The 17,303-nt window shown below is 45.2% G+C and overlaps 1 protein-coding gene across 2 annotated transcripts in view; it reads right to left on the bottom strand.

Moving 5' to 3' along the window:
- TRPC7 (transient receptor potential cation channel subfamily C member 7) overlaps nucleotides 1-17,303 on the bottom strand; it is a 201,025-nt gene that overhangs the window by 108,837 nt on the left and 74,885 nt on the right. For both annotated transcript variants that reach the window (XM_077326756.1, XM_077326757.1), the window contains exon 3: nucleotides 5,504-5,686. In XM_077326756.1, the coding sequence (XP_077182871.1) occupies nucleotides 5,504-5,686 (183 nt within the window). The remainder of the gene's footprint in view (nucleotides 1-5,503; nucleotides 5,687-17,303) is intronic.

Here is a 17,303-nt window from a genome sequence, read left to right as displayed (position 1 = left end):
TCTTGGCACAGAAGGACGCCTGGGACATATAGCAGTTGGGGAGGTGGCGCTCCCGGGCATACAAAGCGTACATCCGCCCGGTGCAGGATGACTAACATGTGGTTCTTTCAGGTGTTTCGCTGGAAGTATCCGTTGCCATAGTGGGGCACAGCATCCCATACTGGGCTGGCCGTTATGCAGCGTCGACCCATTGGGGACTGGATCTCGGGCTGGAGGACACCTGTCGCATTGCCTGGTGGGCGAGACGCGGGCTCAAGTGGAATTCCCTGCTACCTGTCATGGCTGCTGCAGTTCGTCGGACGGGAGCTCCGGATATTTTGGTCATTCATCTCGGGGAGAATGACTTGTATGCGATGACGGGTCGACACCTCAGTGCTCTCATTGCGGCGGATTTGTCAGTGCTGCAGCAGCGCCTTCCGAAGTCCCTGCTGTTGTGGCCCTACATGCTGGACAGGCTGACGTGGCGGGCGGCTGTTCGTCACGACCGGGTCAATTGGGCCAAGCAGAAAGCCAACAAGGCGGCCAGGAAGACGGTGTTGACTTTGGGGGGAGGAGTCATTTCCCATCCAGAGATTTTGTTTCATTCTCCGTCCTTTTACAGGGCCGATGGGGTTCATTTGTCAGAGCAAGGTTGTGAGCTTTGGCTGACCTCCGTGAGGAATGGTTTGAGGAAGGTTTTTTCTGAGGGTTGGTGGAAACAGGTTTAGCATTACCTGTTTAGTGGCGGTTATGCTCGGTAGGGAGCCTGTTGGCAGGAAGGCCCACCTGCGCGTGGGGCTCCCTGAGGTGGGGGTCTCAGTAAAGAGACCGGCAGGACCCGGGCGCGGCCTACCCGGCTGGGGCCAAGCAGCGAGCGGGCACCAATGGAGGCGGACACCCTTTGGTGCCTTGCTGCCACTTCCCGGAGTCTGCGGTTAAAGGCGTCCCATCCTCCTGGCTGGGAGTGAGGTGTGGAGCCTGAGCGCCGCGGTACCGTCATGCAGCCGGACGGCTGATGGGGGGGTCAGGCTCCCTTACCCGCATAAGGCCAACCCTCCATTGGGGGTTGAGTGTTTGTTAATAAATGGCTGCGGCCAATTTATTTGCCAAACTTGGAGTCGTGTCATTGCTGGGCCATTCGCCACCTGCTAGTCAAATGCTATAGCAAAATGGTTGACCTCGAGAAAGAAAGGATTCCGGGGGGGGGGGAGGCACTCATACGTTGCATACTCTACAAACATGAAAGTTTACATAAGTACTTCCCTGCTGGGGAACTGATGCCTACCCCATCAGTACAAATGCAGCCCAGATTTGAGCAAATACTGCTCCCAGGGTTGTTTTCAGTCTGGCTGATACCACACAGGTGCAAAAGGCCAAGAAGGTGATCATATGGAAGTGGGGCAGATCAGGCCCTCAGTTGCCCTGGGCTAAGGAAATCCAGGAGAATCTGCATTCCCGTAGCCAGTGCAGAGGCCAAAGGACCTGTCCGGCTGCAGGCCCATGTGGACAAGGACCTGCATGCCCTATGGTGGCCCAGATGAGGCAAAGAACGCCCTGGTTGGCTTTGTAGCACTTTGCCGTGTCATGGGGTTGACTGGGGCATTCATTTTTATTTTATTTTGAAAATAAACATTTCAGTGCTGCAGAGCTTTCTATTCCACAGCACTGCACTGCTAGTGACCCTGCACAGCCACCACCATATGGATTGGGCCTCTTGAGACACTTTCTCCTCACATGCCACAGTCCTCTGACTGAGGCTCTAATGCGCTTGGGAGCTGAATTCACAATAGGAAAGTCTCAGCTGGAAGTTACAGGGGGGGATCCCAGGTTCAACCAAAACATAGTGAGGAGTGAAGAAGACAATAATGGTGATTCCATAAAAAGAGACTCTACATGCTATGAACATCTGATTCTTATCTGGCCTTTTTAGGTCCACCACAGTGCTAAGAAGCACTTCTACAATATGCTTCCCTACTATTACAACTTGACATCCGTTGTTGATGCCTAGGAATACCAGTGCCTGGAGGGACCTGGGGATCTTCTGGTTTTACAGCTCATTTCCAGGTGAAAGTGGTCAGTTCCCCTGGAGAAAATGCTTGGGAGGTTGGACTCCATAGCATTATACTCTACTGAGGAACCTCCCTGAAGAGTACCTACAGGTTACTAGGCACTGTAGATCAATCATCAGAAAGGCCAAAGCTGAGAGTGAGCTAAGACTGGCCAGGGAAGCCCACTGTAACAAGAAAAGATTTTTCAGTTACGTGAGGAGCAAACGTAAATTAAAGGAGGCAATAGGCCCACTGTTGGGTGCGGATGGACAAACTCTAACGGATGATACAGACAAAGCAGAAAGGCTCAGCGCCTATTTTACATCTGTTTTTTCCAACAGGTCAAAGCGTTTAGGCACATCTAGAGATGGCCGTAGCCAAAAGATAGTGTCTGGGTGGCAGGTTGACATGGACAAAGAGGTTGTCGAGAGGCATTTAGCTCCACTGCATGAGTTCAAATCCCCTGGGCTGGATGAAATGCACTCGAGAGTGCTCAAAGAACTTTCCGGAGAACTTGCACAACCCTTGTCCATCATCTTCGGGACCTCTTTAAGGACTGGAGATGTCCCAGAGGACTGGAAGAGAACAAACGTTATTCCGATCTTCAAAAAAGGGAGGAAGGATGACCCGGGAAAAGTACAGACCTCTGTTGCAGGTAAGATAATGGAGCAGATATTAAAGGGAGCGATCTGCAAACATCTGGAGGACAATTTGGTGATCCAAGGAAGTCAGCATGGATTTGTCTCCAACAGGTCCTGTCAGACCAACCTGGTTTCCTTTTTTGACCGAGTAACAGGTTTGCTGGATCATGGAAATTTGGTTGATGTCATTTACTTGGATTTTAGTAAAAGCTTTTGATAAGGTTCCCCATGATGTTCTGATGGATAAATTGAAGGACTGCAATCTGGATTTTCAGATAGTTAGGTGGATATGGAATTGGTTAGAGAACTGCACTCAAAGAGTTGTTGTCAAGGTGTTTCATCAGACTGGAGAGAGGTGGGTAGCGGGGTACCTCAGGGCTCGGTGCTCGGACCGGTACTTTTTAACATATTTATTAACTTGATCTAAAGCCCATTTTAATTTTAAATAAAATGGGCGCTAGATGGGATGGGGCTCTCCCCCCGACTCCCAAAGGCTTCAGCGTAGGGGGGGGCGCAGTGGGGCCACAGAATCCTTTCTCCTCCTCCCCCTTGTGGGCCGGAGAAGGCTTCAGCGAGGCCGGGGATGGATTTGGGGGAAGCGGCCTACCTTTTCTCTGCGCTGGCGGCTCCTCAGGTGGCCCGTGTGTTTGTCGCCAGAAAGAAAAGGGGGTGGGGGACGGAGGCTTCTGCCGGGGCCGAGCTCTCCCACGCGGCTGTGAGGGAGAGCCCGGCCCCGGCAGAAGCCGGAGAGAAAAGGTGGCTGGCGAAAGGAGGCTTCTGCTGGGGCCGGGCTCTCCCTCACGGCTGCGAGGGAGAGCCCAGTCCCGGCGAAAATGGGCACTAGAAGCCAGTCTTCTCTCGGCCCCGGGAGCAGGCTCACTGCAGTGAGGCAGCTCCTGGGGCCAAGTGAAGGCCGGCTCTGCCCCCCCACCCTCCCCAAAGGCTCCAACGGTGTTCTGTCAGCTCCGGGAGCAGCCTCGCCAGGCAAGACCGCTCCCGGGGCCGACAGAATGCCGGGTCCAGCCCCCCACCCTCCCCAAAGGCTCCAGCTGCGTTCTGTTGGCCCCGGGAGCGGCCTCGCCGGGCGAGGCCGTTCCCGGGGCAAACAGAAGGCCGGCTCCGGCCCTCCCCACTCTCCCGAAACGCAGAAGAGCGGCAAGGGAAGCTTACCAGTGGGTGAGGGTCGAGGGCAGCCATCTCGATGCTAAGGCAATGGCGGCCAAGGAGGCAATGGGGAGGCGTGCTTTGCGCGCCTCCCCATTGTCTCCTTGGTCCAGGATTGACACTCAGAGGAGCAAATCAGGAGCTGCTTCGCGGCTCCTGATTCGCTCCTCCGAGTTTTTATCCCGGATAGAGCCCGCCCTAACTCCTCCGCCCAAGGCCTTAGTGCTTTATTTAGTTTGCGGCGCCCACGGGGCCCAGGCGGTTTTAAGATGATCTAGATGAGGGGTGGAGGGACTAGTCATCAAGTTTGCAGATGACACCAAATTGGGAGGACTTGCAAATACTCCGGAAGATAGAGACAGAGTTCAAGGAGATCTGAACACAATGGAAAAATGGGCAAATGAGAACAAGATGCAATTTAATAAAGATGTGTAAAGTTCTGCATCTGGGTCAGAAAAATGAAAAGCATACCTACTGGATGGGGGATACGCCTCTAGGTAACACTGTGTGTGAACGAGAACTTGGGGTACTTTTGGATTGTAAACTAAACATGAGCAGGCAGTGTGATGCGGCGGTAAAAAAGGTGAATGCCATTTTGGGCTGTATCAACAGGGGCATCACATCTAAAAGGGTTCAGAGGAGAGCGACGAGGATGATCTGGGGCCAAGGGACCAGGCCCTATGAAGATAGGTTGAGGGACTTGGAAATGTTCAGCCTGGAGAAAAGGAGGGTGAGAGGGGACATGATAGCCCTCTTTAAGTATTTGAAAGGTTGTCACTTGGAGGAGGGCAAGATGCTGTTTCTGTTGGCTGCAGAGGAAAGGACATGCAGTAATGTGTTTAAACTTCAAGTACAACGATATAGGCTAGATATCAGGGGGAAAAATTTCCCAGTCAGAGTAGTTCAGCAGTGGAATAGGCTGCCTAAGGAGGTAGTGAACTCCCCCTCACTGGCAGTCTTCAAGCAAAGGTTGGATACACCCTTTTCATGGATGCTTTAGGATGCTTAGGGCTGATCATGCGTTGAGCAGGGGGTTGGACTAGATGGTCTGTATGGCCCCTTCCAACTCTATGATTCTATGATTCTAAGAACACAAGAAGGTGTTTTTCACTATCTGGCCTGCTACTGTCTCACTGTGACTACCAAAAGCTCCTGGTTTTTAGGAAACAGCTTCTTCTAGCTGTGCCACCGAAGATATTTTCTAACTGAAGGTAAATCCCAAGACCTTCAAATTCAAAGCTTGAGTTCTGCCACTGAGCTGTGGTCCTGTTGTGCATGTGGACATTGAACTCCCACAGACTGTATGCAAATGAAGGATCATAATCTAGGCAATTGCTGACTGAATTGGAACTCTGAGAGTGGAGCTGTGGGCTCCAGTTAGGGCCAGTCAGGTTCCTTGTCTTCTGAAATGTGCAGAAATTCCAAGGGTTCTAGTGTTTGCTGTTGAGTGTTTCTTGTTGGAGTTGGAATTAATAAAGAACTGATTTTTTTAAAGATCTGTGTCGTGTCTACCCAACTGCAGATGTAATAGGCCCTACTCTAGAAAAGCATACCACACAAGGCAAAGCAGATCCAACAGCTTTGGAGAAGCTTAGCTAATTTCTATAGACATCAATTTATACATCCTTTTGAAAAAGAAAACTGGATAAAACAGGGAGGAAGAATCCTTACCTTTTTGACCTCATATTTAATGGCCAGCTTGATTCTGCTCAGACTTGGGCGGTGGTGCTCCAGACATGCTTGAACCGTCACATCTCCATTAAGAATTGCCTCTACTTCTTCTGTGTCCCTGCAGAGATCCAGCACACCCACCACAAAGTCCTTGCATTGCATAGATAACTTCCGATAATCATTCTAATAGGACAGAGAGAAACAAGGGCTGTTTTAGCATTGTATCATGACATGGCTTCATTTTACATACTGCTCTTTACAGGTTTGAAAAGACCAGGATTGATACTGGCAATGTAGCAAATTCTTGCTAACCTTTTTCTCTCTCCCCTGCCTGGGCTGCTGTGACTCGACAAACATAATTTTACCATAGGAAATTTCCTGTTATTCTAGCTCCACTTCATGTGATGCAATCTTCATCTGCTGAACTGCTAGATATACAGCTATTAAAAAAGGAGCATTCTGTTGTCAAAGCAACAACCCTAAAATGGTATTGACTTGCAGGAGGGCATTTTGGGCTCAAGGAAGACACACACACATTTCCGTTGGCTTAAACAAGGCCACGGCTTTATTAATACTCCACAGGAGTTTTGACACAGCATGGGAGAGTGAGCCTGACTTGCAGTCAGAAGGCCACAAGAACCCTGACCCCAGCAGCACCCTGGAGCCCATCCAGATCCCTGTTGGGAACACAGGTCTCCTTGCTGCTGGGGTCCCACCCACAGGAAGAACCAGTGGCACCCTGGGGCCAGAAATGCGGGTCCCCTTGATGCTGGATTCCCACCAAAGGGAAGTATCCACCTGGGTGCCAAGAGGAAGCGCCCACTTCCTTTGGCACCACCCCAGGCCACCCAGCACTGTAAGCCCTGGGGTGCCAAGGAGAAGCGTCCACCTCCTTCTTGGTCTCACCCCAGGGTACCTGGCACTGTGAGTCTCAAGCCTCCCCAGCCGGGTCGGCCCTGCTCACAGACCTGCCACCTTCTAGGGAGGTCCCCAACCTCAGGAGTTCGATGTGCAGACCAAACTCCCCCCCAAACAGGCTCCATCCCTTGCCAAAACTGCCAGCTGTGACAAAATGCAATATAAAGACATCAACCAGTGGCCATACAGACATAAGTTTAACAGCCAACAAAACAGGGTGGGTGGGAGGGAAACTGCTCAGGTGGCGAGCCTGGGGCAAGAGGCAGGGCTCTTCCAGGTGGCACCTTTTAAGGCACCCTGAGCCCACGCTCAGGCACAACGGGGTGAGTGCAATGCTCTTACGCAGCGCCCGCCTTTCTGCTGCTCTAGAACCTCCCCTGCGCATGTCTTCTTGTCACCCACTCCTCCGCCATGCTAAGTCTTTGCCGCTTTTTAAATCAAAGCACAAAATACATAATCTAAACATACATATGTCCTCTTATAGTGAGATAGGCATATTTTACTCTGTTTAATATCTGTATATGTTTTGAAATTTTGTGAGCTGCCCTGAGCAATAGGGAAGGGTAGCATATAAATGAAATCTGGATAAGATGACTATAAGGTGCTCTATGTGGAATTCCCCTTGAAGACTGTCCAAACGCTACAGTTGGCACTGAATATTGCAGTCAGAATATTGACTTGAGAATACTGAGTGACCTCATGATGCATTCATAGAACAGAATTATAGTATCATAGAAGTGGAAGGTCCCTCTGGGTCATCTAGTCCAACCCCGTGCAGAATGCAGGAAAATCACAACTACCTGCCCACCTACAGTGACCCAAATTCCATGCCCAGATGATGTCCCTCCCTCAAAAACAAAAACCCAGAATCCCTGGCCATTCTGGCCTGAAGAAAATTTGCCTTCTGACCCCAAAGTAGCAATGAGAATTTACCTGGACACGCAATGAGAGTTTACCTTGCCATATAGCCAAGCACTGACACAACCGTTTCTGCCCACCTACTCAAAATCTGACTAAGTTAATAATCAGCATTTCTGTCAGTTGATTATCTGCCTAAACTTCCAAAGGAGACCTCACCACCTTCTGAGGAAGCCTATTCCACTAAGGAACTGCTCCAACTTTCAGGAACTTCTTTTAGATGTTTAGCCAAAAATTATTTTGAATTAATTTCATCTCATTGTTCTCTTCTGACCCTCTGGGACAACAGAAAACAACTGTGTTCCATCCTCTATATGACATATCATCTCTTAGCCATCTTGGAAGACAAAGGATAAAGGAAACTTCTATAGAACCTGATGTCCACATAATCTCTGACAACCAGCACCATTTTGAGGAGTTAAACACTAAGAGCCAGCTTGGTGATTGATTCCCTGCTCCTCCACATGCAGCCAGCTGGGTGACCTTGATAGTGTTGTTCTGACCAAGTTGTGGGAAGAGGAAAGGGAAGGCGATTGTAAGCTGCTTTGAGACTCCTCCTGATAGAGAAAAGTAGCAGATAAGAATGAACTTTTCTTCTAAAAAGCAGGCATGGTTTTCAGTTTGACTCCATTTCAGGGTGAAATGGTTTGGAGAGCTGGTGTGCCTCTGGCTGCTCTGGTCTTTCTTTGACTTGGATTCTGTTGCTTACTCTTGCTTGCCTAGGAAGACATTCTGTGGCAGGGCTGATCTGCCCTTCATTTTAAAATGTTATTTCATGTTATTCTTGTAGTTTGTTTTAGCTCTGGTGGGGGAGGGTTGTAGTTGTATGGACTCAGAGCCTCTGTTTTCTTTCTAGTTTTTTCCCCTAGATGATAGCTTTCCTTGGTTTTATTGTGAGCTGTTTTGGGTTTAGAAAGCTTGTGCTGTTTTGTTAGGTTCTTTTTTTGCCTTGTTTCGGATTTTTTTATGTTCTCTTGTGCCTCAGAGGTTCCTCTTGCACCCTCTAATGCAAATGGAAAGTGAATACGTTTTCCCAGAAGGCCAACACTACCATCTGTTCAGCTGGGTGTAAACTGCACGGAGCTTTTATTCCAACCCCAGGTCGATTCAGTCCCTGCCCTCTACACAGAATGCGATTTCTGTTTGGATTTGGGGTGATTTAAATTTTCCTTCTGCAGCAAGAAGGATTGATCTGGAGTGACCCTACCTTTATTGTGCAATATTTTGGAGTGCTTTTAATGCTCAATATATTTTAAAATCACATTGTTTTGAATCTGGGCAGAGTCTGCACTTACTTTGTTTATTCCTGTTGAATTCAGATCGCTTTGAACTCAGATCTTCCTCTTACCCCTCCCCCCCATTGAAACAGGAAAGTCTTCTGCACGTGGTTAGGGTAGTTCAGAGGGGGGGGGAGCCAAGCCTCTTTCTTTCTTTTCTTGAAGAGTGGGGGAGAGGAGCCAAGTGGGGAGCCTCTTTCTTTTCTTGGAGGGGGGGGGAGAAGATCGAAAAAGGCAGAGAAGGGAGAAAAAATCCAGGACTGACAGAAGTTGAGAGAAATTAGGGGCTTCTCCTTTAAGGAAAATTCGTCACATGATCACCTGTGGCCAATCATGGGTCCTCTACCACGGAAGAGAACCCTGATTCAAAACAATGTGATTTTATAATATATTCAGGATTCAAAGCACTCTAAGATATCGCACAATAAAGGTTGGGTCACTCCGGATCAATCCTTCTTGCTGCAGAAGGAAATTTTAAATTGCCCCCAATCAAAATGGAAATCGCATTCTGTGTAGAGGGCAGAGACTGAATCGAGCTGGGGTTGGAATAAAAGCTCCATGCAGTTTACACCCTGGGCTCTCCTCCATGGTCAGGAACCCATGATTGGCCACAGGTGGTCATGTCATATATATATAAACCTTTATTGGCATAACAATAAGAGGCAAGTACAGCCAAGCAGGGTAAAATTATGACAGAGTAAAATAAGCTAATATTATAGACTAAAATACAGTAAAATCAACTGATTAAAATATCTTAATTCTAGCTTGATAAACAGCCATTAAAAATTCAGCTACACACAATGTGGTCTCTGCAGAAATATCATTAAGCAGAAACTGGAGTGTAGCTTCATCATTTACTAGACCTCTGGGACAAAGTAGAGGATCCAGAAGTTTTCTGCGAAGACTCACATGAAGTTCACAATCTAAAATAATATATGAGGTTGAATCGGGACAGTTTGCAGAACACGGACACAATCTTTCCCTCCTTGGGACATGCTGGTATCTTCCTGCAAGGACGCTTGAGGGAAGACAACTCATTCTTGCCAGCATGAAAACTCTATGAAGGGCTGGACTAGTAAGATTATAAAAATAATTAACAATTTCCCCTCGATTTAATTGAATCCCCAGAGCAGCAGGAGAATATACACAGGGTTGTGCTGGAAACGTTTTGGACTGTTTGGCCACCACTAATCTTTGTTTCAAAACTTTAAAAATTTCAGACTCATTAAACATAAGAAAAAAGTCTGTTGAAAATCCTAGTTCTACAATTTTAGCTTCAATACTGAGAAACCATGATCTGCATTGTGGGTCCATCTTTAAGTAAAAGAGTAAGCTATGCGACTCCACTCTGAAAAGTATTTTAAGCCAAAATTTAAAAATTATCAGCCAAGCCTTGGTTTCTAAAAAATGTTGGCCAAGCTCAGCACACAGCACACTATAGAGTACACACATGGGAGCACCAAGAATTTGGCGAAAGAAGGTTCCCTGAATCCCTTCTATCTTCCTATTGAAAGCCTTTACCCAAATTGGAATACCATAAATCAACTGGGATAAAGTTTTAGCATTAAAGATTCTTATGGCCGCTGGGACAAATTGGTTGCCTTCCAAAAAATAAAAACGTTTAATTTGAGCTGAGGAACACTTAGCTAAATTCAAAGACCGGTCCCGGTGGATAGACCCTTTAAGGTTATAATTGAATGTAATGCCTAAATAACTAAATTTTTTTACTTGGTCAATCGTCTTGCTACCCAACATCCATTTCCTTGGAGTCCAACTCTTAGAAAAAACTAGAATTTTAGATTTCGAGAAATTGATCAGTAAAGAGTTACGCTGACAATATGAGTAAAAACACTTAAGAAATCTTATAAGACCAACTCTTGAGTACGAGAGGATGGCTGTGTCATCTGCATATAATAACAGGGGTATTGCACGGGAGCCAGCCTTTGGAGGGTGCCCATTGATCTGATCAAAATTCTGGACCAAGTCAGACAAATACAAATTAAAAAGATGTAGGGCAAGAACACAACCTTGTTTCACTCCTTTCATAACAGGCACTTTGGCAGTTAAATGGCCCTGAGCAGAATATTTAACTTGACATGCAGTGCCAGTATGGAGGTTCCTGAGTAGAAACAGTAAGCGTGGGTCAATATTAAGATGCTTCAGTTTTTCCCAAAGGGCCTCCCCTGGGACTGAGTCAAAGGCATTTTTCAGATCCATAAATGCAACGAATAGTTTTTTTGTTCCGAGACTCATGTATTTTGTGGCTAAAGAAGCTAAAAGCAAACAATGATCTAAAGTGGATTTTCCCTTGGAAAAACCAATTTGTTCTGGGCCAATAATTCCCGAAGAATGCATCCATGTACCAAGCTGCCGTTCAAGGTGTTTTGCATAAAGTTTGCCCACTATAGAAAGTAGACTAATTGGGCGACAATTTTCAGGAAGGCTTGGATTACCTTTTTTAAAAATTGGGATGATGATTGAATTGAGCCATGAATCTGGAATTATTCCAAAGTGTTCTATAAGAGTAAACAGGTTGGCAAGGGGGAGGGACCACCAGGAAGAGAAATTTTTCAGGATCTCAGCAGGAAGGCCATCTGGTCCAGGAGATTTACATACTTTTAATTCATCAATTAACTCCAAGATTTCATTGGAACTCACCGGAGGCCAGTTGGGGATACTAGATGGTACTGTATCTGAGTTCTTAGTTAGGGCTGTGGATGGAACATTAAAGATAGCACAATAATGGTCAGTCCAGATTTGGGGTGAGATATTAGAAGAAGGGCAATCAGACTTAGAGCCAAACCAACCAGCAATCGAATTCCAAAAAGTTTTGGAGTTGTTAGATTTTAGGGCTAATATCAAGTGTAGGTGGTCATGTGATAAGCCTGCCTTACAGGAGAAGCCCCTAATTTCTCTCAACTTATGTTGGTCGTGACTTTATTTTCTGCCTTCTTCGATCCTCTTACACCCCCCTTCAAGAAAAGAAAGGATTTTTTTCCTCCCTCCTCAGACTTCTTGGATCCTCTCCCCCCTTTTAGAAAACAAAGAAAGAGTCTCCATTTGCCTTCCCCCCTCTTCTGAGCCTCCCTATCCACGTGCAGAAGACTTTCCTGTTTCAATGGGGAGTGGGGGGAGGAAGACTCGAGTTCAAAGCGATCTGAATTCAACAGGATTGACAATGGAATAAACAAAGTAAGTGCAGACTCTGCCCTGGTATGTTGAAAAACTGGTCTTCCTAAAGGCCACCATGCTGTTTTTTAGCACTTTAACTTTTTGAGTGCCATAAGGGAGCACATGCTTCTCCAGAAAAAGTCTCCTCACAGGAAAAAATGGATCCCAATTTTTCATAATTAAACAACACCAAACAAAATCCATATCACAATTCCAGAATCATATGGGGAGGACCCAAATACTTCAGAGTATTAATGTGGAGCTGGTTTAATATGTGCATGTTTCTAGACGAAAGCTATTTCTCGTGACACCCTCTGCCTTTAGGTCTCTAAGTAGCTGCAAAGTTATAGATCATAGAACAATAAACAAGAGCCTCTGAAACATTCAGTTCAGTTCTGATCTGCAAGATTATATACTTCTGTATCTCAAAAGCTCAAAAATGTCCTTTTGTCAGAAAGTTTAATTGTTAAGGATAGCATTCATGTTACTAGGATATGTAAGACAATTCAGGGCAGTAAATTGTAATATTCTAGAGAAACACTGAGATATGAAGTCCAAAGGAAGCCCTGCAACAATCATTTGAGAGGTAATTAGTCCATTGGAAAAGAGTTTAGAAAACAAATTAAGATAATCCGAGCAATTTGGCATTCTGCATAGGCCCACCTAGCCAGTCAAACGTGATGCATCCTGACAGAAAGCACCCAACGGCTTGTTCCTAGGGGCCCCTTCAGCACCCTCAATCCTTGCAAATCATTTCCACATGCCATAGCAAATGGCCTCACAGCAGACTGAGTAAACACAATGATATTCAAACAAGATTGCAGCAAATGTGAATGCAATGACAAAATCCTGAAAAGTGGTCCCAAACTAGCAAATACAAATGGTAGTCACAATATAAGCTCTCTCTCCCCCTCAAGAGAGCTTTCCAAATTACCTTTGATGAGTTAATTAAATTCAGTGGCTCACATAATTAAGCAATCAACCAAACCTAAGACAGCTAAACCTGTCTGTTGATGAAGAGATGAGCTGCTTTACTTTGTATGTCTCATGTTTCTATGGAAGTCTTCCCAAGTCTCTGAAACAGTCAACAATTGGCACACTTTGAGAGGCTTACCAGTTCCAAGTAAGTCTGTTCTCTTTCCTTCAGCCAGAGGTAGCATACTTGTTGGTTTTCCTATGAAATATTTATACCCTGCCTTTTGAAAGCCAAGATCTTGAATGCACCTCATGTTCAGATAACAAACACATTTTCAGATAAAACATAAGAAAATATATAAAATGCCCTCCAACTGCAAATAAAGAAAACCTTTTTTATTTTAAGGTGAATCATGGAAGGTACCTCCAGGGTAATCTAGTCCACTCCCCTGCACAATGCAGGAACTCACAACTACCTGCCCACCCACAGTGACCCCAATTTCATGCCCAAGTGATCCCTCCACCAAACATCTCCAGAAAACAGCCTGGCCTGAAGGAAATTCACCTACCATCCCACAGCAGCAATTAGCAATTCCCTGATTATGCAAGTAAGGGCCACAAGAGACAAACACTAGCACATCCCTTCCTGCCCACCCACTCAAAATCTGCCCAAGTTCATAAAATCAGCATTTCTGTCAGATGACCTTTGCTCAAAAACTTCCAAAGAAGGAGAACCATGAAAAGGAAGAGTTATGGTGGCAGCAACTCTGGTACAAAGGCTCTGTTCTGTGCCCACAGCACCTCAGATGGTGGGGAGCATGTGTCTGGAAGCTCTGATGAGCAAATAGACTCAGATATGAAAGGCAAGCCTGTTGAAGCATAAGGTTTTACAGCAAATTATACCTTTTATGTCCTTTTTTAATTTTGTCTCTCTATATATATGGATTGTTTTTTTTTTTTTAGGTTAATAGAATCACAGAAAATATGTTGCAGAAGGAAAATGCTGCCTTTGATGCATTGAGACTTTAAAGGTTAAAAATCAGCATTTTGAATTGGGCCTGCAAACAGTCAATGAAGATGCTGAAAATCTGGTGTTATAACTTCCAAGCAGTCCATTCCATTGAGAACTTGGACAGCTGAATTTTGGAACAGGGTTGCTTACGCTTGAAATACTTAATAGGATTTGCATATAGTTAGAAGAATAAGGGCTGGGAAAGAATTTCATGCATTCATGGCTTGACTAGAACTTTCATGGTCTGAGTGGTCTCTTTTAAACTGAGGAATGAAATTATAGCTGCTGTTTGGGCTGCAGGACAAATAAGTCCAAAGTTGGGGCTGCCAAACACATTCAGTTTGTAGATGAAATTTGATGCAAATACAGTTGTTTGAGGTTTGGGGATTAAAAGGCTTTTAGCTGATCAACTTCTGCTGACTTATCCTTTTGGTTTACTTACCACTGGCTTGTAAATTAAAAGATAAGAAGAAGGAAAAGAAGAAGACTGGGGTATTTTTTAATTATCTATAGCCTTTCCATAATAGATGTTCTTAATTGTTTAATATCCTCTAAATAATCTGTTGCCATCTGCAAACCAAGCTCCATTATTTACTTATTTCGATTATCTTTATGCCACCTCTTCCCTGCTCACAGTGGGACATCTACTGCACGGAGAACATTATGTCATGCTGTTTCCTGGGTTTTGGCCTGGGGCTAGTTGCCCTGATTCTTCTCACTACCATATGGGAAGCCCTTGCCCCACTCTTCCCCCTGTTTGTCCCCAGGAGTTGTGTACCGTCCTATTCACTGACTCGAGCCTGCAGAGGAGATGTGTAGCACCAGGCTCTGCATCGTGCATCTGTGTTGTGAACTAAGGTGTGATATGCAGCTTTGTGTAGGTGAATGGGAGGGCAGGCTCATGCACATTCACTGGCAGAGGTGAATATTATTTTAACTGAAGACTATCGATTTGTACCAAGCCTTCATGAATGAGCTTTGGGATCAGGCTGGGCTGGGTTGGGTGGGAGGGGAGAATTTTGTCACACTATTATTATTATTATTATTATTATTATTATTATTATTATTATTATTATTATTATTATTATTATTATTATTATTATTATTATTATTATTATTATATTTATTTCCCGCCTCTCCTGACAGGCTCGAGGCGGGTCACAACAACTAAGCCCATTAAAATTCCCATTAAAACATCAATCTACTAACATGACGGCTAAAAATCCCATCCCTCCCCCAATTATCAAAGAGGTGAAGAGGAAAGGATAGGGGAGTAGAGTACACTCCAACTCCTGGGGGGGTGAGCGATGTCCTTGATTTGCTGACCCCAGCCTCAACCATAGACCTGGTGGAAGAGCTCCGTTTTACAGGCCCTGCGGAAAGCTGACAAATCCCTCAGGGCCCGCAGATCACCCGGGAGCTCATTCCACCAAGTAGGGGCCAGGACCGAAAAGGCCCTGGTCCTGGTCGAGGGTAGGCGTGCTTCCTTTGGGCCGGGGATGACCAACAGGTTCTCACCCACAGAGCGTATGCGGGGGGCATAGAGCGAGGGGCACTAGAATCACCTTGTAACATCACCTTATCACATCACAAAAAATCTTCAAAAAAAAATCTTCAAAAAAGGGAGGAAGGATGACCCGGGAAACTACAGACCAGTGAGTCTGACCTCTGTTGTGGGTAAGATAATGGAGCAGATATTAAAGGGAGCGATCTGCAAACATCTGGAGGAATATTTGGTGATCCAAGGAAGTCACCATGGATTTGTCTCCAACAGGTCCTGTCAGACCAATCTGGTTTCCTTTTTTGATCAAGTAACAGGTTTGCTGGATCGTGGAAATTCGGTTGATGTCGTTTACTTGGATTTTAGTAAAGCTTTTGATAAGGTTCCCCATGATGTTCTGATAGATAAATTGAAAGACTGCAATCTGGATTTTCAGATAGTTAGGTGGATAGGGAATTGGTTAAAGAACCGCACTCAAAGAGTTGTTGTCAATGGTGTTTCATCAGACTGGAGGGAGATGAGTAGCGGGGTACCTCAGGGCTCGGTGCTCAGTCCGGTACTTTTTAACATATTTATTAATGATCTAGATGAAGGGGTGGAGGGACTATTCATCAATTTTGCAAATGACACCAAATTGGGAGGACTGGCAAATACTCCGGAAGATAGAGACAGAGTTCAACGAGATCTGAACACGATGGAAAAATGGGCAAATGAGAACAAGATGAAATTTAATAAAGGTAAGTGTAATGTTCTGCATCTGGGTCAGAAAAATTAAAGGTGGTGAGCTCCCCCTCACTGGCAGTCTTCAAGCAAAGGTTGGATACACACTTTTCTTGGATGCTTTAGGATGCTTTGGGCTGATCCTGCATTGAGCAGGGGGTTGGACTAGATGGCCTGTATGGCCCCTTCCAACTCTATGATTCTATGATTCTATTAACACACTGGAATCACCTTTAACAGAAAGCCATGGGAGGTGGAGTTAAGGTTGGAAGTGATGCTCGGGGGGACTTTTCTGTTCTAAAGTGGGGAAACCGAGGGACTGAATTGCGGCAGCCCTGGGACTACCCAAAGCCATGCCTGATTCCCTGAGGAATTAGCTCTGCATGCAAACAAGAGGTGAGTCTAGCCAAATCCCTATTATGGAAGCAGTTCAACTTACAAGTGATAAGTTTTCTTTACAAGTGCAGTGCCTCAAGTTTACACTATTTCTTAGATGGATGTGGCATTTTGGCTTCTCTCTCCATATAATTTATATCCAAATAATGCCTTTCTAAGTAGAATTATACCTTTCTAAGTGCATTGACTTCATTGGGTTTAAAAAGGGTATAACTCTGCTTAAGATAGCACTGAAGTAGCTTTAGAATATACTAGTAAATTCAATTCAAAAGCTCCACATAGTTATAACTAGCATATAGTAAGGGTGCACATGTAAAAACAAATATACCGTAGTCTAAACCAAACATACAGAGTTCTTCAGTAAAGCTCTTTTGACAAATATGGATTGGAAAATTAACCACACATTGTGAGATGATGAGTGAGGGTCATTATTCCCTTGTATTCTTTTGCATATTTTTGTTCTATAAGCTTGAGACAGAGCAGCGGGAAGCAGGGGACAGAATAAGTCAGCCGAACAATGGAAGTGAAGGGAAGCATCAACCACCCCACCGAAGAGGGATGTGCTGATTAGTGTCCATTTTGTGTGCAGTGATTCTGCCAAACATTACAGTAAGGTAGTGCTTTTTGGAACATCAGCCTTTCCTTGATAGTGCCAAATACCTTCTTCTCACTGAGAGCTTGTACACTCTTTGTTTCTGTGTTGTGCATTTTTACTGCTATTGTTTTACAGTGTTTAAGCTTTTGTGGAACCCCAAACAGTTCCCTATGCTCACTCTGCTATTCTACTTGTCTTTCTTCTAGTGATAAATTTAATTATTTTTGACCTAAAACTCAGCCTGAAGGATCTTTATAGTATGAGGAGCAATCACCATCAATTCAATCCCAACTGCTCAGGAAAAAAGACTTTGGGGATAAAAATATGTTTCTAGTCAAAACCAATTAGAGGGGAAAGCATCTGAACAACTATCGTAT

This window comes from Paroedura picta, chromosome 3 (assembly GCF_049243985.1).
Source record: "Paroedura picta isolate Pp20150507F chromosome 3, Ppicta_v3.0, whole genome shotgun sequence".
NCBI classification, from domain to species: domain Eukaryota; kingdom Metazoa; phylum Chordata; class Lepidosauria; order Squamata; family Gekkonidae; genus Paroedura; species Paroedura picta.
Note: the sequence above shows the minus strand (reverse complement) of the source record. Positions and strands in the feature narration are given on the sequence as shown.